The sequence below is a fragment of the Vombatus ursinus genome, unplaced genomic scaffold, assembly GCF_900497805.2.
Source record: "Vombatus ursinus unplaced genomic scaffold, bare-nosed wombat genome assembly UNPS02000582.1, whole genome shotgun sequence".
In the NCBI taxonomy this organism is placed as follows: Eukaryota; Metazoa; Chordata; class Mammalia; order Diprotodontia; family Vombatidae; genus Vombatus; species Vombatus ursinus.
In genome coordinates, this window is record NW_020940360.1 from 22137313 (window position 1) to 22161122 (window position 23810).

Below are 23810 nucleotides of genomic sequence, written 5' to 3' on the forward strand. Positions count from 1 at the left end.
AGAGAGAGAGAGAGAGAGAGAGAGAGAGAGAGAGAGAGAGAGAGAGACTAGATTTAGTGATTTCCCTGATATAAGGAACTCCTTGGTGAGGAAACCCATTCTACTAATGCAGGTCTCTCTTCAACTTTAGGCTTTATACTCATAGTTAAGTGACTTCTCCAAGGTTACATAGCCAGTATGTATCAAAGGCAGAACACGGTTCTAGCTTGGAAGACAGCTGTCTATTGATTAGACCATGATACCTCATGTGTATACATACCTAAATAAATACTTATAATCTGTACAAATAATGCATACTCTTGTTGTAGAAACAGCATAATGCAATCAAAAGAATGGTAAATTTTGAGTCTGAAGATTTGTATTCAATCCTGGCCCTGTAAGTCTGGGTAAGATACTTAACCAGTTTGCCTATCTGTAAAATGAGAGGTCCCTTCTAGCTCTAACCCTATCATTCTATTGCCTTTGGAAATGCATCAGGTACCTCTAACTTTTATACCCTTTTCACCATGTATTGTCTCCCTTTGCCTCCCTTCTCACCACTTTGAATGTTGTAACTCTCTCTATTACTTTCTCTTTTTTTTTCCCTTCAGGCAATGTTCAGTCTATGTATGGTGGAAAGTGGAGCTGATGAAGTGAATTTACATGGTGTGACTAGCCTTGGTTTAAAGCAAGCTCTGGAGTTTGCATACACAGGACAGGTATTGTATCAAATGTGAATTCAGAAATTTGAAAAATAAATTCCCTTGAACCTGAGTCAAATAATCTCCAGTATATGAGATCAAATTAGAAAAGTAATGTAGCATAGTACATTTCAAGTTGAATCTGGGGCTCAGAAGACCTGAGTTTCCATCCTGCTCTGATGCTTATTATCTCTGTCAAGTGACGTAGCTTCTCTGTACCTCAGGTTCCTCTTGCTTTAAATAGGAATAATAATACCTATGGTACCTGTCTCATAAAGTTGCAAGCTTCAAATGAGATCTTGTATAGTATGTGAAACTCATTACAAACTTAAAGCACTCTATACTTAGCACTTATTGTTGTTATTACTTTTTGCTATTCAAAGTTATGTTAAAATTAGTGTGCCTTAGAGCTAGAGAAAGGGGAACGTAATCAACAAGCATTTATTAAGCACTTACTGTGTGAAAGACATTGTGCTGAGCTCTGGGGAGTATAAAGAGAAAGCAAAAACAGTCCCTTTTGTGCTCAAGGAGATTACTTTCTAATAAGGGGCATAACATACACATAAATAGGGATATATAAGATATATATGGAGTGCATGGTAGGTAATGTTAGAGGAGGAATGTGGTAGCTGTTCAGGGATGTGGGAAAGGCTTCCTGCAGAAGGTGGCTTTTGAAATAAAAGCATATTCTGAGTTGTGTTCACCAAAAGTTAACTAATATCTTAACCCAATGAGTGGAAACCACCATCAAATTTTATGAGAATTTTTTTTTAGAATTTAAAAATTATTATTGTAAAGGAATACTTTAACACTTACATTCTTATTGCTGCTGCTGATATGTTGAATCTGGCAGATTTTTTTAGATTTTTTTTTTAATTCCCTAACATACCATAATAAGATCACAGAATTGGATTTAAGCAGCTGGACATCAGCACTGCTCATTAACACCTTTATTGGTTTTGTCTGCTATATTCCTTCTATAGTCAACTGCTATGGAGACTTGGCAATTTCATACTTAATGGGTCAGTGAGGCTATTCCCTCTCTAGATGAAGTTACCATCCATTCATGTACTCTCATTTAGTGTGATTCTTTCCCTAGTCTCCCCTCAGTCCTCTGTAGAGGACCTGTCTAGTGTTCTATAGGCGTTCCTTTAGGTCTTTCTGTGTTTGGTAAAGCTTTCATGGAGTTCATCTGTTATCCTTCTCTTTTGCTACACGATCACCCAGCTTGTCTCCTTTTCTAATTACACATTTTATAGGTGATACACTCCAGAGGAGAAGCAGCATGGTATAGAGTAGTGGAGAGAGGGTCGACCTTGGAGTCAAGAAAGTGGAGTTTCAGGGCAACTAGGTGGCACAGTGTATAGAGCACTGGCCTTGGAGTCAGGAGGACTTGAGTTCAAATCCAGTCTCAGATCAGACACTTGACACTTACTAGCTTTGTGATCCTGGGCAAGTCACTTAACCCCAGTTCCCTTGTAAAAAACAAAGAAAAACAAAAACAACAACAAAAAAAGAAAGTGGAGTTTCAAGTCTTGCCTCTTACACATATTGGTTGTGTGACCTTGGGCAAGTCAAGGCTTAAGTCAAGACCAAATCTTTCAGTTTTGCAAATAAAATCCCCAAGAGACAGAGTTTTCAGGTAATCAATAATCATTTTATTAATTAAGCTAATCTATAATCAGTAATTTGATAGACAGTGGTTTCTCTTAGTAACCAACATGGCAAGAGAGACTCTCTGGTTTTAGTTTGTTTGTTTGTTTGTTTGTTTTTGGTGAAGCAATCAGAGTTCGGTGACTTGGCCAGGGTCACACAGCTAGTAAGTGTCAAGTGTCTAAGGCTGGATTTGAACTCAGGTTCTCCTGACTCCATGGCCAAGACTCTAATGTACTACCTCGCTGCCTGTCCAAGAGATTCTCTGAAACACCTTAAATTAGGTGTGTACCTGCTGATAGGGAACCCCTCTCCCCCCAGTGAAACTCAGCCCTGATTGATAGACATTTAATGAGGAGGTGGGCTCAAGTCCTCAGCTCCTCAGGCTGATAATGTGGCTTGATCATGAGACTCAACAGCCTCCAGCAATCTGGGCAGGGGAAGCCATTTTCATCGGGACCTCTTTGGATAGTTTTTTCCTTTATAAGCTGGATCACCCTAAACTCTACTGAAGAGGATCTAGGACTAGAGTTACTTTCCCCAGGGTAAGGGCTCATCCTAATTGGATTCTGTTTATACTCTAAGCAGAAATTAGGTTTCTCATTTGGGGGGGGGGGTCCTGCCCAACCTAGTTAAGGAGCATGTACCTTGGGGACTAGGACCTGGGTCTTAGAAATAGGAGGAAAAAGATGGATCACAAATTAATAATTAGTTATTAATACAATAGTATGCTATTAATTTCTCTCAGTGTATCAGTTAATTCTCTAAGACTCCAGACTTACCACTCTGGATGCAACTGAAGGTGCAGTGGATAGAGTACTGGACCTGGAATACTGTACTGGAGACCCAAGTTCAAACCAGCTGTGTGGTGCTGGGCAAATCACTTAACCTCTTGCCTCTGTCAGTTTTCTTATCTATAAAATGGATTTAATAATAGCACTTACCTTCTAGGGTTGTTGTGGAGATAAAATGAGATGATATTTATAAAGCACTTTGTAAACATTAAAGTGCTATCATCATCATCATCATCATCATCATGTGTGTTACTTTCTTAAGTTTCATGTCCTCATCTGTAAGGTGATAAGATTGAACTAGATAGTGAATGAATAAATGACAAAGCATTTCTTAAGCACTTACCTATCTGAAACTTTTTTTTCTTGTTTTCATTTTTTTCTCTTAAAGACCAGCCTTCACCCCAAATCACTCTGGTCCAAGATGAAGCCCTATTTGGTCAATGTTTGGACCTGATTGGCTCTTAATGAATGTAAATAACAATTGTTTCTGTTGTAGCCAGAAGCCCTGAGGGTCTTCTGCTCCCAGATCTATTCTTTTTTTTTTTTTGAAGAGGCCATTCTTTGCCTCATTTTTTATTAAGCTGTAATCACTGAATGGGTGCTGGCTCAGTCAAACTGAGTCCTGTTAAAGACCTTAGCTTGAAAAAGCCTACATCCTCTACTGCATCCTGGGCCATCTCTAGTTGTCCTGATACATATCTGGCCATTGGAACCAGATGGCTCCAGGGGAGAAAGTGAGGCTGGTGACTTTGCATAGCTCTCCCTCATTTGAATCCTATTCACTTGAATGTCATGGCATCACTTCCCTGGTGTCATGGTCGTCTTGGAGAATGAAGGACAAACAGTCGTGTGCCAAACATTGTACTAAGTTCTAGAGATACAAATAGAAAAAGAGAGACAATCTGTGCTTTTAGGCAACTTTCATTTTAATGGGGGGGGGGAGTGAGGGGAAGAGAACAGAGAAAAAAAAAGTTTAGCTTCAGGGCAGATGGAAGGGCTTGGAAGTTCTAAGTGTTCTTTGGAGAAGCTGATGACAAACCCTGGGCTCCATAGGTCACTTCAGTAAGCCAGATGGCAGAGCCAGGTGTCTGCAGGGTATAGAATCAGGGCACATAGTAAGGCCTGAAAGATCTTAGGAAGCAGTGGCATGGCAGACCATAAGGTCTGATAGTCTTCCAGCTCATGGGAAGGAATAGAGGTGGTGACTTCCACCGTATCCAAGCCTTGTGAACCATCAGGCATCCTAGATGGATTCAGAGGACAGAGTGCCTGAAGGAGGGTAGAAAAGGAGCACCCCCAGTTGTGGTGGGGCTGCTGGCTGCTTTGTGGGCTTAGACAGGTTCTAGGACAGCCCAGGGCTGGACAAGGGCAAGAGGGGAAGGGTGACCTGGTAGTGGTCTTCCCATCCCTTGTGTACCACTTGTATATCCCATATGGGTTCTCAGATGACTTCTGAGGTCCTTTCCAGTTCTAGATATAGGATCATTTGGTGCTAAGTTGTAGATGAGCTACTGATCTGTATCAGTGAAGAAGGTTTCACATTATTAGTTCCCTATGTGGTTAAAATGATCTAGACAAAAAAAAAATAATATTCTCATAAACTTGCTTTCCACCGCCCCAAAGGGACCTAACACTGTTTGAAGTCAGTAGTGACATCAGTTCTATACTCTACCTTAATGTCCCCAAATTGACTTAAAGTTCTTAATACAATCTAGTAAATCTAATAAACATTTATTAAGTGCCTAAGATGTTCCAGGCACTGTGCTAAGTGCTGGGGATATAATTACTGAAAAGAAAGACACTTTTTGCCCTCAGTGAGTTTACAATCTAAAGGGGAAGACAACTATGAAAGGAGGCAAGAAAGTGGAAGTGGAGGGACAACAGGGGACATTTTATTCTATGGAGTTGAAACCAGGCAGGACAACAGATGTACCATGAAGTGATCTGAGAGTCCAATTTCCGCCCTGTATAAAGGAAGGCATTGGGAGGAGTTTGGTATCCTACCAGCCAGCCTTCTTAGAAACAGAGAGGAGAAGAGGCTGAGGAAGCTGAAGGAGGTGGAGTCAGTCAAGGCTTAAGTTAGCAGCATGGTAGTGAGTTATCTTTCTTCTCAGACAAAGATAATTTTGTACTAAAGTCTCCTGCCTGCTGTACCATCCTTGCTGATACAAACTGCTCTCATGATATCTGTCATCTTACCCTCTGCCATGTTCATCTGGGTTCTGTACTTTGTCTGAACTATCTACTAAGGTAGATTGGGCTGCAGTCTGGAGACCTGGATCTGAATCCTGGCCCTGACAGTTGTTACTCCTAGGCAAGTCATTTAACCTCTTTGTGAACCTCAGTTTTCTCATCTATAAATTGAGAATAATGATATTTTATTACCTTACCTCACAGGGCTGTTTGAGGAAGGTACTTTGTAAACTTTTTAGAGCATTGTTTAAGCCTGAATTATTATTAATCCATCATGCCCAGCTACATTCAAATGCTCCAGGTATAAATGCATGAGGGCATGGAAGTTCTCCTGATGTAGCCAAGAAACTACAGGCAAAGAGAGGCTAAATAACTTGCCCAGGGTCACTGAGGTAAGGAGTATCTAAGACTAAATTTGAACTCAGGTTTTCCTGAGTTCACTGCCAGTGTGTATCTGAAGGAGGATGCTGGTAACTGAGTTGCCAAGACAAATTGCCCTTGTTGAAACTAACCCATCTGGTTGGAGCTCTCTTATTCTGCTTAGACATGTTGGCCAAGCTCAGTTGGGAGCTCTGTGTCTCTTTATGTCACAGTTCAAAGTCCTCCTTGATCATCAGAAATAGGTCATTCATACTTTTGTCACCAGGGTTCACTTAGGAAAGGGTCTGTCATCACTACAAAGGTAGTAATCACTCCTTTCCCCTGAAGCTCCCTCCTGTCCGGGTGCTGCTCAGCAGCCATTATCCCTGACCTCATATCCCATTGGGATTGATGTTTTCACAGTGGGAGAGAATGTTTGGCTGGTGATTTCCCCAAAAGGTCAACCTTCTCATAGGAATGCTGAGAAACCTGGGGGACATGACAGAAAATGATAGAAGAGACAAAGAAAGAAGAGAAATAGTAGAGGGAAGATTGGAGATAAATTGCTTCAGCATGAGACTTAAAAGTAGTAGCAAAGACTCCCTGGTGTGAAGAGATCCCTGTGATGGAAAGAGAAAAGACAGAGAAAAGAACTTTTAGGATTGGGTAGAACACAGAAGAGCAGCCTGACATATAGTAGATAAAGAACCGGTCTCAGAGTCAGGAAGACCTGAGTTCAAGCCCTGTCTATAACACCTATTAGCTGCATGACTCAGAGCAAATAACTTAGTCTCTTAGTACACCAGGCACAACTTTCTGTGAATCACAATGATTTGCATTAGTATAGGAAGTTTCATTTTTGGGAATTCCTTATAGCTGTGAAACCACAAGTATGGTTTAAATTAAAAAACAAACAAACTTCAGTATAACATAGATCTTTCTTGGGTTTCATCCATAGGAGTTTATTTGCTAAAATACTGAAAGGATCTTGTTATGAAGTGGGTTTACTCATTAGACATAGATCTGAATGGTATTCAAGTGAAATTGTGAAATGTAGATAGCTGTTATCATAAGGTACTTTTAAAAAATAGTAATTTATTTTTCCAATCATATATAAAGAAAAATTGTAACATTCTTTTTTTAAATAAAATTTTGAGTTTTAAGTTTTCTTCCTCCCTCCTCCCTAAAATGGTAAGCAATTCAATGTAGGTTATATATGTGCAGTCATGTAAAACATTTCTATATTAGTTATGTTGTGAAAGAAGAAATAGAACAAAAGGAAAAGACAACAAAATAAAATGAAAATAGTATGCTTCGCTCTGCATTTAGACTCCATCAGTTCTTTCTCTGGATGTGGATAGCATGTTCCATCATGAGTCTTTTGGAATTGTCTTGGATCATTGTATTGCTGAGAAGAGCTAAGTCTATCATAGTTAATCATCACACAAAGTTGCTGTTACTGTGTACAATATTTTCCTGGTTCTGCACACTTTACTTTGCATCAATTTATATATGTCTTTCCAGGTTTTTCTTAAATTTGCCTGCTCATCATTTCTTCATCATAAGACTTTTCATCAAGACAGATTAAATATGGTTTAAAAAAACAGACAATAGCTTGAGGAAAGTATGATCTGAGGAAGTGCATTGAGACATGGCACATTATAGGGAAAGAACACTCACAATGGAGTTAAAAATCCTGAGTTAAAATCCCATGTCTGCTGCTTATAGCTTTGCTATGTTTAGGCACATCACTTCATATCTCTTGAGCCTTGGTTTCCTCGTGTTTAAACTTGAGTGTTGGACCAAATGACTATCATAATCCATTCCAAGATCTACATCTATGATCCTTTGAGGTCATTTAACATCTCAGTTTCCTTACTTGTAGATTTAGGGTTTTGAGCCTCTTCAATCCATTTCAGGATTAAATCTATGATCCTGTGAACCCAGGAAACTTCATTCTTGATTTTCCTACTTGTTTTTCATTTCTGTGTACATCAACCAGCATTGCTTTTAGCCGTGACATACACTTAAATCTGGTAGAGTTGTAGAGACAATGTTAATTATTTTTTTTTTACCATTACTTCATTGTCAATTGGTTATTTGTTTCCACTAACTGTGGTAAGGAAAACATAAAATGCAAGTCATGTCATAAGGGAAGAAAGTTGGCAGTACAGAGTGGGAATCATGAATGAATGCTGTTCATAATAACTAGATTTATACATGTACGTTCCTCATGCTTCACTAGAAACACAGCCTCTTTAAAGTTGGTTCATAGATTTAATAAAAGAAGATTTAAGAAAAAACTGAATCCTAATAGATTTTGTACATTTCCTGGAATATTGCATTAGCTTTAATATCTACAAGATAACACAGAAAACCAAGACAGTGCAATCAATTAGTCAGCAAGCATTTATTTAGCGAGAATGTATCTCCCCTCATGGGGTTTACATTCTAAATCAGAAATGATTGGAGCAGTCCTGGGAATAGGTCTTTCCCTATCTTTGAGGTGTGGAGAAAATAATAATTACCTTTGTTAGGTTGGCTGATGACCAATGTGGGTCCTTAGGCAAAATCGTCTTTTGGTATCAGGAGCTCAAGTAACAAATGTGAGACAAAACCATCATGACAGCATCTAATAGGGATCTAATAATGCTTATGGTTTTTTGTTTTTGTTTTTGTTTTGTTTTTTGCTTTCTTAAGACTTAAGAAGAGAGAGAGAGAGAGAGAGAGATACTCTTTTTTATGTCCTGAATGTTGACTTGGATCTTTGTAAGTTGAGTGGTGAAATCAAAGGCAATTCTGTGAATGTTAGGCTCTTTCAAGAACTAAAGAAGTTCATTTAAGTTCTCTCTTAGAGTGAGTGTCTTCTGTGAGACAGCTTTGGATTTTAAGAATTATGTTTAAAAATGTCATTTGAACTTGTTTAGAAATCTAGTAAAAATCTTAATGAAAAGATTTAGTTTTATTATGTATTAGTGATTATATTTTGCAATATGTTTCATTGTTAATCTGGCAGAGGTTGTTAAATGAACAAATAGATATAGGAACCTTGGGCAGGAAGTTATTAGGACTTCAAAGGGGTATTAGTAAAGTTTGTGAAAATGGCCAGCTAGCCCTGACTTGAGTGTAGGGACCTGGACTCTGGACTGGCCGAGAGGTAGGAAGAAATTGTGGCGCAAGGCCAAGCAATGAATCCTCATAGTGTAGCCCTTCAGAGTCTGACAGGAGAAAAGGAGCAGCCAGGCTATCAGGCAGCTCAAAAGCAACTAGGAATCCATTGAACTCTACCTCAGCTTAGCCTCAGTTTCAGAGCAAGTTGAATGAGCCTTCTTCTGTGATCTTAGGCTAGTCACTTCCCCATTATATAAAATAAAGGAATTGGATTCAATCAGTGGTTCCCAATTTAGTGGTTCATGAACCCCCAAGGGGTTTGACATTTGAGCACAATTGATTTCCAGTGAATGGTCAGATGCATGCATATATTATCATTTGCATTCTGTATACTACACTAGAGTAGTCCCCTTATTTCCCTTTGTTACTCTGTAATTGTGCCTCATCAAGATGGGTGATCAAGATGTTCCAATTGTGTTCTTGTAGCAAAAAGGGTCAGCCTTGACATTGTGATAACTAAGCACGCACGATGCAAGCTATCTTGAAATCATCATGGACCATCACACTTTTTGCAGAATAAAAACCCTTCTATTGCCTCTCATTGCAGCATTAAATCTATTTTTGGATTTAAACTTATCTTCAGTTTATATTACTATTTTTTTGATCTGGTAGATTTTCAGATGAACTGGTTGAAAACCAGTTGTTAAGTAAAGTTTTTGTGAGGCAGTAGTAAGTGTGCCATTAGTAGAAGAAAAAGTCATATATGAAGATACTTTGCTTAAAAAGGTTGGTTTATGTATAAACATTGTTAAAAATGAAGCAGTTGAACATTTATGATTCCATATAGCACTTTTCATTAGATAGTAGAAAGAAAATATTTTATAATGTATGTCAGCTGGTTAGGTGGCTAAAATTTAAAAAAAAATTTTTTTTTTCATAAAAAAGTCTAAATTTCTCCTACCATTTCTACCATTTTTCATTCTATTCTTGTTTTAACTCAAAGTACAGAAATAAACTCAATGCAAAAACAGACTGAAGACTCTCTAATTTTGAGCCAGATATTCTGCAAACTTTTGTTCAAATACAAAAATACAACATTGAAATTAAGAGTGTGTGTGTGTGTGTGTGTGTGTGTGTGTGTGTGCGTGTGTGTGTATACTGAGCCTAATGTTAGTGTGTGGGACAAAAGACCACCTACCCAAATTTGAATCAGAGTCTTGACAAGAATTGCAAAAAGGAAAGTTGTTGCTGTATTGGCTTTCTCGAGAAAGGACATCCCTGTTTCGCCCAAAATGGCGTCAGCCAGAGAGTGCAAGAGTGCTTTGTTCAAAATAGGTTTATATAGATCCTAGCACAATAGCCCATCCTAACCCTTTCCCTTTGGCCCATTGGCTGAGCCTCAGGGGCACAATCTATTCATGTAAATCTTCCCCAGCAAGGAAGAGAACAAAGGAATACAGTAACCGCAACAGGTTCCTCTTTGGGGGCCTTATGACTTCAGTCTACTACCCAAGGTCATGTAGCTAGAGGATGAGATAAACAGAATACACTATAGTTCAGGAATTTCTGCTTACACAACTAAAGAAAAGAAAAGGGGGTGGTCTTGTCCTGAGGGGTCTTCACTGATACTGGTACCTACGTACCACTCAGTCCCTCATCTTTATTTGTTACTCTCTGAAGACCCCTCACACCAGTCTTTGTATGTCTCCTCAGTCAAATCCTTCCCTTCTGGGTCCTGGCACTCCTCAGTCTCTACTGGAACCCAGCCCCGCCCTTTCAATATCGTGAGCCCTTCGGCTCTACCTTCAAGTCTGATCATTTTGGTCAATGTGTCCTGTACTGTTTTAGTTATCAGTTGTATCATGCATGGAGGACAAACCGGGAGGAGTATTATTCTGCTAATTGCAATAAGAACAAACCAAAGGACCTGCTTCCACCAAGGACCCCCGAACCAGGACCACCAAGAAGTATTGAAAGGGGAGGTCCAGGCTTGTACTGGTGCATATGCCAGTTTTCTAATGTTACTAGTGATATCTTTCACTATTTTTCCATTGTCATCAATTTTCATACAATTTGACAGATTTAGTTTTCTGCAGACACCTCCCTCTTCTGCTAAGAGGTAATCCAGTACTAATCTGTGTTGCAGGACTGCTTCCCTGGTTTGGGTGGCTTGATCTGTTAATAAATCCAAAGCCTTTGCTATCTTATTTGTTATTATTTCCACTACAGCCTGTAATCTAATTAATCTGTTGAGAATATATATGAGGGTCCTATACCCTCAACTACTGTCCTGGGCCCAAATAGTTGGACCATCTGTCTTAATTATTCTTTCAGGGGGCCAAATGTTTCCCCATCCATTAGCATCACCTGCACTGGTCAGGGAGGTATCAATACTCCTACTTTTGTCCAAAAATTTACTCCTAAGAAACCTCCCATCTGCCCTGACAAAAAGAAAAGGTTTGGTCGGATAAGCTCAATGTAACAATTCCCTGTCCAATCTGTGGATAAATGGGTGTCGAGCTATCCCAGTTTTGCGGGGTCCCTCCATTCAAGGGGTTGGTGCTTTAGCCAGTGTCTGGAACTTGGCTGATTCCAGGTCCAAGGGGTGATGCGTTCTCAGACAGAGGTTGGCACGCAGCCTGAGCAGTCATCTGGAAATGGAGGGCACTAAGCCTAGAGGAGACAAATCTGGCAAGGAGATTAAGCAGACAAGGGCCAAAAAGAGGTAAAAGGAATATACTAAGGTTTTTCATGGATGTCTCACATCCAGGTTACTTTCCCTAGTCCTATTAAGCTCCACCTATTGAGAGCTATTAATCTCTGATTATCCAGGACCACATTTGCCAGGGAATCCAGAGGTTGCTGAATGTCTTAGAGACCATAAGCTGTATCATTTGCCAATTGATGAATGGTCCATTGTGCTCATGTCTTTTACTGACCACTTGCTCTGATCAGAGAAATCTACTATAAAAGGAAAAGGCAGGTACATGTGACATGCCAAATATAACAAGATAAAACATCCTTAGCTCTGTTTTGAATCCAGATAAAAGTCATAGTTCTCCAATCATGCACTATCAATTCCACATCATAGCCAGACTCAGGAATAGTCAGGTGGAAAACATTCCTTCTCAAAGGAGCACAATGGGGAAACTGAGCCAGGAGGATCCCATCCTAGATTGAGACTAAGATTGTCCTCACGGCTTTTCCCAGATGCAGACCTCCACCTATTAACAGTACAGGATCACATTCCCTCTGAGTAGATTGTGGCATTTCTCTCAGACATTGATTTAAAGTAGACAACTATAACCAACTTCAAACTCAAAACAAAATTAATTATAGTCCCAAGAGCCTTTTACCTCAAACAGCAAGTTTCGCTAATCACAGCTTAAAGCCAGATGCAGTTAATTTTACTCCCTTGGAGTTGCAATAAGCAATAAAGATTTACCAGGACTCACATACATAAGAGATTTCACTTAACATCTTTTCTTCTCAAATTTAAACTTGTCCTGGTGTAAAAGCCAATCATTCGAAATCATTTCTATACACTTGCAAAATCTCAGCAAGCTAAATTCATTGTTTAGGAACTCCATAACCCAAACAAGTTCTTTTCTCAGGACAGATGACCTTGCCCACACAGATGGTTTCCAGGGACCTTGGCAAGTTTACAAAATATGGGGAATTGCCATGTATCCCAGGGAGGGGCTGATCCTGGTGTCCCTGCCTGCCGACCCCCATATCCCAAGGAGGACTGTTTTGAATGGGCAAGTCTGGATAAGGCTTTTACCAATCCCCTCATTTTCACACACAGTAATCAATTAACAATTCTAGGTTTTAACATTAAAACAGTAACTTCAGATAACTTAGTTAACAATCTTATAACTTTCATAAATGATAATACAAATTGTTTTAGCTATAACCCCTTCTTTAATTACAGGTAAAGGTGGAAATACCCGGTTTTCTAAATAGCAATTATCAAACATTATAATACGGGGCTAGCAAGGCTGACAAAGTAATATAACTGGTTTTACACAATTTTTCCACCATCCTTTAGTGTCTTTCAGTTCACACTTTAATAGCATCCAAATTGTTAAAAGCTGATTGACATAACTGATACAAAAGTTTACCAATTTGAAACAATACTAGGTGTTTAAAATTTGAAACAAGCACATTACCAATCAGGTGACTCCAATTCTGTTGAATGCATTTCCAAATTTCCTTACATAGGAAATCAGGCATCTCTTCACTATTGGCATTGTATACTAGTATAATTAAGGGACTAATAATAATAATTAACACCTATAGTGTCTGCCCCCTGCCAGGCATTGTGCTAGGCACCTTCCAGTCATGTGAGGTAAACTGAGATAACTTGCTTAATGTCACCCAGTTAATAAATTTCAGATCCATTCATTTTCCCAATTTCAGCTGAACATCAATTGCACTTCCATATTATCATATATAGAAATTATCGCTCTTATTACTCTTAGCACCTTCAACAACTGCATTAAATAATAAATAGTGCCACTTCTAACATATGCCATAAGCATTCTGTAGTCATCAGTCTTCCTTTTTTTTCCATAATAGCCATTATTTTTATTTTCTTTATAGAACAGTAAACTTAAATCCAATCAGATCCTAATTTATCAATCAGATCCTAATTTATAATGACTAATTATAAACATTTAAAAATATTTGTTTTAAATCCAAAGCTCTTGGCCCTTTGAAAGGAAATATTTTCCACAAATGTATATAACCCCTTAAAAAGATACGTATACATAATTCCTGCTCTAAACAATTATCTCCCTTTTTCTTTCCTACTTCCTTAAGGGATCAAAGAAAAAGTCCCCAGTCCTTTTTAGCAGCTTATCAGATAGAGCCACCCACCTGAGAATCTCAGGCTTTAGCAATTTGAATCAATGTTAACTGGACATAATCAATTTTCTCCCCTTAGGCAGAAAACCTCTAGAATTCCAATAAGTAATTGAACAGCCCAGTTTATGTAACAATATCCAATCACAATGAGCTGCAAAATTTTCATTTTCAATTCTTCTACCCAAAGCAGAGTCACGTTTCCTCACATTTTTAAAACCCCTTGAAGTCACCCAGAACCAATATCCAAGGGTGGCTTATCTCAAAATACCCTTCCCCCATATCCCAAATAATGTTAAACACTTTGCCCCTATACCAGACACATTGGCGGGAGGGACAAATCCTTATCAGTAAAGGCTCCCCCGGAAAGCCTGAGATGGGAGCTCTTTCCCACTGTTACTTTTCCAATCTCAGACCTCAAAAATTACCCAAAAATTTTTCTGGCAGACACAAAACATCAACAGACAGACACACAGATAATGTGCGCACGACTCTTAATTCTAACCTTGACCGATCAAAAGAAACTCATTTTGCCCCACAGTCCCCTTTGTGTGGGTTCCGAGGTGTTTTTTTTTTTTTTTTCTGTTTGTTTGTTTGTTTTTTACTTGACTTAAGAATATACCCGCTGCTGTCGGGGCCATAGCCCCTGGGCCCCAGCAACTAGCATAACCTTTTTCTTCTTGAGAGGCCTCTCTCTTATCATTTACATAAAACATTTAGGCTTTAGTGCCAAACAGTATAATAAATTCAATTCTGACTTAAGCATTAAATTAAGAGCATCACATTTCATTTAAAATATTACCAGAATGAATTAAGTTACCTTTTAGTTGTGTTCCATTACACAAAAACTTTTCTCTTTTATGTGAGGCAAGAAAGATTAAGTGCTACCTCTCTTTTTGATCTGAGGGGAAAAGGTTCTCCCCCTTTTTTTGTCTTTCCCTCCACATTCAAAACTTGGCCAGAGTTAGAATGTAGAGAGAGAGGTTTTTATTTTTTGTTTTTTTTCCCCCAACAATTCTTCAAAAGTTTCCAACCCTTTTACTCAAACCCTCTGTTCACAGTGTTCATGCAAATAGCTTATACTTTTCTTTCTACCCATACTTCTCTCATTCCTACATGCTTAAACTTTCTAGCCTTTCCTTCTGATGGACTTTGATTAAAGTCCCTTTAAAACTGCACATATCTTATTTCTTTCTAATTCTGACCTGGCACTCCAAGGATCCTTCTCGACTTGCCATTTACCAACCATCCTAAATAATAAAGTGTTTGTTTCTCTTTCTCTCTCCCATCCACCTGCTTCTCTGAGGCTGCTGTAGTCAGGGAGGGAGAGGGGGAGAGAAAGAAAGAAAACATTTTTCCAAGCAGTAAATCCAGCTGCAGTTCTTGAAGCTAACCTTGCTGGCTAGGGTTTTTACAACTTAAAGGCTTTCAGATTACACAGACACTCACTCACACAGACAGAAACAAAGTCACAAAACAAATCCTGTTTGTATTTTCTTGTCCTTTTTTGTTTTGGTAGTGCACTCAATTACTCAATCTGTTCCCTATATTTTTGGTAATTCATCCCAGTCACTAAACCTAGCACTTAAGGGACTGTCTTCCGGAATATTTGGTAAAGGATCCTGATCTCTGCCACCCTGAGCTTTAGAATTCATTTCTCCATGCCTTATGGCCTATGTCTTAGGCTGTCTGGAAAACATGGGACCGCTCTTACAGACTCGAACTGCTTCGAGCTTCCCTTTCCACCCGACCTTGTGCCTTACGAACTCGAACCACTTCAGGGGTGGGGGGCTCGCTGGCAGCCTTACGGACTCCACCGCTTAGGGGCCGAGTGAGGCTTTGTTCCCACAGCTGCCTTACAGACTCTAACTGCTTAGGCTCTGGGGAACCTGGTCACCCAGGGCTCACGGGTTTTGGCCTTGGCTACCTTACGGACTCTAACCGCTTAGGGGCACAAAGGACTCACGGATCTTGCTTATCTGGGTCTGTGTGCACAAACTTACATGACCGCTTCAGTTTCACCGGTGGCTCGATGATTTCTTCGCTAGTGCAGTGGAGCTCCCTTTGTTTTTGCCTTGTCAAAACACTCTTTGGGATTTTTCCTCACCAAAAGGGGATCTCAAGGTACTGACCCAAGGACCACCAGAAAGTACTGGTGAGGCACCTGTCCTGGGGTGGGGGGGCGAGAGAATCCCTAAGGGGGGGGGATTTAATCCCGGACGAGCTCCCAGAAACTGTGTGGGACAAAAGACCACCTACCCAAATTTGAATCAGAGTCTTGACAAGAATTGCAAAAAGGAAAGTTGCTTTATTGGCTTTCTCGAGAAAGGACACCCCTGTGTCGCCCAAAATGGCGTCAGCCAGAGAGTGCAAGAGTACTTTGTTCAAAATAGGTTTATATAGATCCTAGCACAATAGCCCATCCTAACCCTTTCCCTTTGGCCCATTGGCTGAGCCTCAGGGGCACAATCTATTCATGTAAATCTTCCCCAGCAAGGAAGAGAACAAAGGAGTACAGTAACCGCAACAGGTTCCCCTCCCTTTTGGGACCTTATGACTTCAGTCTACTACCCAAGGTCATGTAGCTGGAGGATGAGATAAACAGAATACACTATAGTTCAGGAATTTCTGCTTACACAACTAAAGAAAAGAAAAACGGGGGCAGGTCATATCATGAGGGGTCTTCACTGATACTGGTACCCACGTACCACTCATTAGGAAGCCCAGAGTTCAAATTTGATTTCAGACACTTAATAGCTGTGTGACCCCGAATAAGTCACAACTTCTGTTTGCCTCCATCTCCTCATTTATAAGCAGAGGATAATAATAGGACCTCTCTCAGTGCCTGGTTGTTGTGAGGATCAAATGAAATAATATTATAAAGTACTTTGCAAACCTTAACGTGCTACATAAATGCTAGCTTTTGTTAACTTTCAAATTATGTCTCATTTCATTAAAATGTTATATTCAACAAAATTTCTGAAATAAAGAACTTTACTGTTTGGTCTTCCACTTATTAGTAAACATGAGATCCTGCTAGATTGTTTGTCATTCTTATAGAATAACCTATATAAAAATTTGTAATTATTTCATAATTAGTTTTATAATTTTATGTTTAGGGTTTTCATATTTATAAATAGGATAAAATTTCATATTTGATCACAATTACATAATGTAAATTTTAATTTGGAACTTTTTTGAACAAAAACCATCATTGTAGGAATAAACCTAAATTATCCTGGCTTTTCACAACATATTTATTGTTTGTTTTTGTTTTTGGTGAAAGGGGTTTGGGGAACCAAAAAATACTGGGCACAACATTGGATTAAATGAGCCCCTAAATTCACTTGAGAATTTGAGGGTTGGAGTTGGTACTAAGCCCTTTTCCATGTACCTTCGACAAAGTGTATGTTTGTTGTAAAGGTTACTGTTGACCTCCCTCCTGCTAAATAATTAGACCTAGTTATCAAAAAATAATTAGTAAAAATAGAAAGCTACTAAATATTCCATTTTCTTTGGAGGAGTGGGAACCAGCATCCCTTAAGTGGCCTTGTGATATACCTAGGTTTCTATTTACCTTCCCCCACAACCAAAGGTGCTTTTTGTGCCCTTTTTCTTGACCCAATTTATGTTGCTTGTCCCAGGTTCAAAGATTCCTAGTTATGGCTGTGCTTACAGTTTCTCAAATTTGTGGTCACCTAAGTTATTCCCCTTCCCGAGGAATGTACCTTACAAAGTCCAATGCACAAAGTGAGGAATGTATTTGTTCTATTGAGTTCAGTAGCCATTATTTGATTCAATAAATGCTTCTTCCTTTCTACATAAAATGGAGTTCTGAGACCTCTGCTGGAAATTCTTGGTATTTGTATGATGTAATCTGTTTAGTTTGTAGGAGTTTGAAAATAGTGCCTGCTATTTTATTTAACTTAAAATGATAAAACTCCTTATTGAAAATCTATATGATGTTGAAATTCTAGATTTTAGGAAAATAATTGCATATAATCAATGAAAGGAAGGTGTTATAGAGAAAAGTTGATGATTGGGTGGAATAGAATAATTATATGAATGTTTCAACCCTTAGTTCTAGGTACCAGCCATAGAATAAATCCTTGAATACATTTAATCTCCTTGTATTATCAAGAAAAAAGACCTCAATGTTATTTAAACCTTTTCTGAGTTAAATAATTGTGGATAATCAAGTTTCAGTAAAATAAACAACTTTCCAATCAAATTGCTTTTTGTTATATATATATATATATGTATATATATATGTATATATATATATATACGTATATATAAAGATGTATGCATCTTTTCTTTCTTTCTCCTTTTTTTCTTCATTCATTTGTTCAGTTTTTCTCTGGGCTCCACTCCAAAATCTATGGACTTGTTTCTGTACTTTTTAAATTACTGTACAAACTACCACCTTGCCTTATAAATCTGTAGAATTGACAAAAATATAATCTGACCATTTTAAAGATATAGTTACAAAAGGAAAATACAGTGCCTGCAATAAAAACAATATTAGCTCAGTAAAACTACATCAGTATTTGGTACTAAAGATTCATTAGTGATTTTTTTAATACCCATGACATTTTATTGATTTTAGGAAACTAGATACTGAGGCACTTGAGGTCAAAACAAAACAATACTTCATATGAAACATGCCTTAATATGTTGGCATTTTAAAACTACTAAATTGCAAAATTTAACATTAGTTAAAAGACAATATTTTTTCCTAGATGTAGACTCAATATCCAAAGTTATACATAATATACACAATGAACAGAAATATTTGCTGAATTAATGTGGGGAAAAGGATTTTTAAAAATCTCAGTCATTTACTTAATTGAAAATGTGTCCATCTTCCTATATAGTTCTTCAATAAAATATAATATTTTTCTCCAAGCAGTTCTAACAAATAGCTTATTCTTATCTTTGTATATGTACTGAATAGGATGGACTGTCCTTTTGCCCAGAAGTTAAATAAAGTCAACAAACATTTATTATGTTTAAATTTCTAATAAAGTAAATATTGATATAACCCATATAAACAAAAATCCTTTGGAGGGTCCTTAATAAATTAAGAATGTAAAAAGTTCCTGATAGCAAAAAGTTTGGGAACCACTATCCTATGCCAATGAAATCACATATTCAGTCTTTATCTTTATAATGGCATAGATCCTAGAATTATTTAGATGTGGAAAAAAATTAGTCAGTGAAATAATTGGAATTGTTCTAGAAATGAAATGCTAGAAAAAATGGCACAGATAAGAGAGAGTAGATTAGATGACTCCATTTTCTGTAGAGTGTCACATGAAAAATGGAAGAATGGAAAGTGAATTTGGATTCTTTGCTGGGAAAGGAATAATAATTTATTCTGTGGTGACAGAGTAGTTATGACTTCTGCAAACTGAGTATATTTAATAATAATGGTATCATATTTATAAAATGCTTTTAGGTTTACAGAACTCTCTCTTCACTACAGTGCCTATTTGTGTTTTGAGACAGTCATACTTTTGTAAATGTAATTTATCCTTTGGCTTATTAAATAATTATTAATCAACTAGCAAGCATTATTTAAGTGCCTTCATTGTTCTAGGTACTGGGGATAGAAAGATACAAGTGAAACAGTCCCTGTCCCCCAAGAGTTACAGACAAATTATAAAAAGATTCTCCAAACAGGGAAGTGGCCATTAGTGATGTTTATTAAGTCAGATTGGAGAAATACTTAACAGCCACATTCATAAGTATAATGCAAATTTCTAGAAGGCAAAAACCATTTCATTTGAATCTTTCTATTCCTGGTGCCCAGCACAGTGCCTTACAAATAGCAGACACTGGAAAAATGTTGGTTGAATTGAATTGAATAAAATGAATTGAACCTAAACCTAGGAGTAATTACATGAAGTATCAGCTGTATTCATTCATTCATCCAAAGAGCTTTTCTAAAGGAGGAAATGTTTTCTGAGTAAATTTGTTTCCTTCTTAGTCAACGTTAGCAAAAATGAGAAACTAGCTTTGCTGTTTTATGGAATGAAAATTACTATTTTGACATACTTGAAAGAATACTGACTATAAAAATGAGTCTTAATAATTAATTTAGTTTTTCTTATAAGCAGTAATGACCTTCATGTTTCATTTTATTTTAATTGCTGGCCATGTCTTATCTCTCATGGTTAGAAACAGTGTAAAATAAAAATTTGTATTGCTTTTTATATAATTAGGCCTCGTTTTTTGAAATAACATAATTTATCCTTACATTCTGTTAAATAATGTATTTTATTAATTTAAACATAATGAAGAAGAGTATACTGAAAATGACTAGGAAACAGATGATAAAAATTCACAACCCTGAAATGCCAAGAACCAGCACATTAAAGCAGCAAGGCCCAAAGGAAAAGGAGTTTCTCTCATAAAATATGAAAGCCTGAAATTGACTGAATTTCATCATGATTACCTCTGTCCAAGAGTGGGAATAAAAGAACAGTTTTGGAGGCAACATTTATATAATATACAACCTTTCTCCCTAACTCATAAAGGGCAAGAAAGGGCAGTGCAGAAGAAAGGCACTGGGAAAGCATATTTCAAGAATTTAGCACCTTCGTGAAGGTTATACATTTACAACCTGCCTCTGACCTTACAGATTTCAAAAAATCAAACTAAAATGCATAAACTCTCTTGAAAAATAACAGGTTTTAGAAATGATCTTACGTTTTCCTCATTTCCCTGTTATTCTCATCGTTTTACTGTTGTGGTTTTTAACGTCTCTTTACGATAGTTTGAAGTTCAAATTCTTTCTTCTCTTTTTTGTGTTCCAAAATAGAGGTATGTTATTTTTTATAGAGGAAAACAAAGTCATCGTTGTCCATATTTTTATATTGTAACCTTGGAAAGTATATGGTATTTCTTACTCAAACTATTTAACAGAATTTAGAGCTTAAGAAATGTGTAAGTTTCTAGAACTTCACCATAAAAGTTAGCTCTGACCCCTGCTTCTTCACCCAGATTTGTACCTTCATAATCATCCTTGATTCTTTTATTTTCCACTGCTATATTCTGTCGGTTGTTTCTTTGTTGATTCTGTCTCCACAACATCTCTCACTTGCATCTCCTTCTCTTTGGTCATGTGGTTACCACCTCACAGTAATTCAGACCTTCTCACCTATTGTTTTGACTGTCGCAGTAGTCTCTGAATTCCCACCTTTCCTTACTCCAATTCATCCTCCAAATGCCAAAGTGATATGCCTTAAGCATAATTCAGACCACATTAGTATCTTGCTCAAGAAGCTTCAGTGGTTCCCCAATGCTTGTAGGTTAAAATACATACTCCTTTGTTTGGCCCTAAAAGCCCTTCCCGATTAGATTCCAGTCTTATCTTCCTTGGCTGATTTCATGTTATTCCCTTCACATTCTGTGTTCTAGTGCAATTGGTCTATGTGCCATTCTCTGTACACAACATTCTAACTTCTGCCTAGCACAGCGTCTGACAAATAGTAGACACTTGATAAATTTTAGCTAAATTGAATTGAGTAAATGAATTGAATGTAAACCCGGTAGTAATTACATGAAGTGTTAGCTATATTCAGTTTTGGTCCAAATAACTATCCTAAAGGAGGAAATGTTTTCTGAATAAGTTAATTTCCTTCTTGGTCATGTTAGCAAAATAGAGCTTTTGCATAGTCTCTCACCCAAGTTGGGAATGCCCTTTCTCCTAGCTGCCACCTTTTAGGAATCCCTAGCTTTCTTCCAGGATCCTCTCAAATGTCACCTGCCGTGAAGTTATTTCTGATGTGTCCAGTTGTCTGTGCTTCCCTCCCCACAGTTCCAACCCTGAAATTACTTTGTACTTACCGTACACATGTGGCTTTCTCTCAGTAGAATGTCAGCACCTTGAAGGCAAGGACTGTTTCTTTTTTATTTCTGAATCTTTCACATCTAACAAATCGCCTGGCTTCTAATAGGCACTTAATAAATGCTTGTCAAATTGAATTGAAATTGGGGATTTTGTGTTGCCTTGAGATTCCTGTGTCAAAAACAGATTAACTTCTTTGGTTTTATATTTCATTTTAACTCCCGCTTGGATAATGTTGAACAATGACCAGCCCTTCACTGGACCACTAAACATTTTTATGGTATTAACATTTCTAATGAAGGCACCAGGCACTAGATGGCTCACAAAACAGTGGACATAAATGCTGCCTACGAATTTGCTAGTAGAAATCCAGTATTGGCTCATTAGAAACATGCTTTGGGGCAGCTATATGGCGCAGTGGGTAGAGCACCGGTCCTAAAGTCGGGAGGTCCTGAGTTCAAGTCCGGTCTCAGACCAAACACTTGACATTTCCTAGCTGTGTGACCCTGGGCAAGTCACTTAACCCCAATTGCCAAAAAACAAAACAAAAAACAAAAAAAACAAAAAAACATGCTTTGATTAGCGTTTTATCATGAAATAACAGCAGGACATTTCAATTACTAATTAATAATGTTTTCTTTCCAAGGACATTGTATGGTTGTTATCAAGTCTGAAAGAAATACATGGATTTTAAATGATGGAGAAGTGTGAAAAAGCTTATTATTTGTCTTGGGTGTAGTCATTGGTGTGGTAGAACAAGCCATGAATTGGACATCATAAGGGATCTGGGTTCACATTTCAACTCTGCCATTGAGCCTCTCTAGGTTTTCATTTGCTCATCTCTAAAATGAGATGTTTGCTTTAAGGTTTAAAAGTTTGCTTCTACCTCTAAAATCTATGAGCCAAACTTATTAGTTTTATGACAATATGAAGCTATTGAAAAACAGTTAAGTTTTAGGGATTATCACTTTTATGGAGAGAGTAATCCAGTATGTGAGGTAGGATGTACAAGTATTCTTATTGTCAGAGTTTACAGAACTGTTTTAACATATGATATTTTTCCCTTTTACATATTTGAACGTTACACTATTGAAAATAGAGCTTTAATATCACAATTGTTATAGTTTCTTTAACCACAGGAGGGCAAAACATTTTAAAAATTGTATTTGTCATTTTCTACATTTAGAGACAACCTCCCCTCACCAACTCCCTCCAACCCATTCCCCCACTCCAATCCCTCACGCCCCACGTTCTAATTTTGTGATGTGAGTCACTGTTAAAATAGGATTTACTTGACAGAAGTTTTCTTTATCGGAAACTTCGCTAATTTATATCTGTTCTGTTAAGCTAGAGTATTTTTGTCTGCTCATGAGCATCTTGCCATGTCACTAAATTCTTCATTAACTAGAACTTATGTGTTAACTATATTTTGATAAGCTCCATGAGGGAAGGAACTGTTTCATTTTTATCTTTGTATCACAAGCACCAGGCCCAGTCACTGACACACAATCACTGCTTAATAAATGCTTATTGATTGATTTACATGACCTAAGATAGCATGACTTGTCCATTTACTTAAGATCTCAGGTGTTGAAAGTAATTTAGAAAAATCTTCCAGGTTTAAACTTGGGTGCCATCTTGTGGATGAAATGTTCCTTAGTTTTCATAATTTTGAAAGAAAACCTTACTGAAGACAGTTTCTTGTGAGTAGTTTTCTTGTCTCATTCTATATCTAAGAAAATCTCTCCAATGGAAAAATTTTGGATCATAAACTTAATTTATTTATAACAGTAGAAATATAGTCAAGGGTCAAAACTGACTTAGATGAATCTCATAATTATCAGATTTTCAGGACTTTTCAAATTTTTGTAGCAAGTTTTTTTCAGTTATTAAAGACTCACTTAAAGTCTAATAACGGAATTGTTCTGTGTTGGTATAAACTATGAAAATAAATTACATGTCTTTTAAGGAAGTGAGGTATAAGGCAAGAGAAAATTCATTAATATTCCAATTTTTAAATGACTAGCCAGCATTTAATCTTTAGCACCTTTCTCTTCTTTTCTTCCTTTCATTATATATGTTAGATAGATACATATAAATATGTCAGCATGAAGTGATACAAAGAACATTGGACATGGAATTAGAACATCTAATTTTAGAATATTTGGGCATTTGGCATATGGGAAACAACATTGTTGTCTGAGGCAGGAGACTTGAGTCTTAACATAAGTCGAGTTACTTCCCCTCTCTGAGCCTATTTCCTCATCTGTAAAATGAAGGGGGGTTGGATTAAATGGA

The 23810-nt window shown here is 37.5% G+C and overlaps 1 protein-coding gene across 2 annotated transcripts in view; it reads left to right on the forward strand.

Annotated features, from left to right (window-relative positions):
* The window catches only part of KLHL32 (kelch like family member 32), a 294695-nt gene that overhangs the window by 133331 nt on the left and 137554 nt on the right, over positions 1-23810 (forward strand). The window contains exon 3 of one of the 2 annotated variants that reach the window (XM_027855902.1): positions 591-698. The exons of the other annotated variant lie outside the window; for it this stretch is intronic. Within the exon in view, the coding sequence (XP_027711703.1) occupies positions 591-698 (108 nt within the window). The remainder of the gene's footprint in view (positions 1-590; positions 699-23810) is intronic. 2 annotated transcript variants of the gene reach the window in all.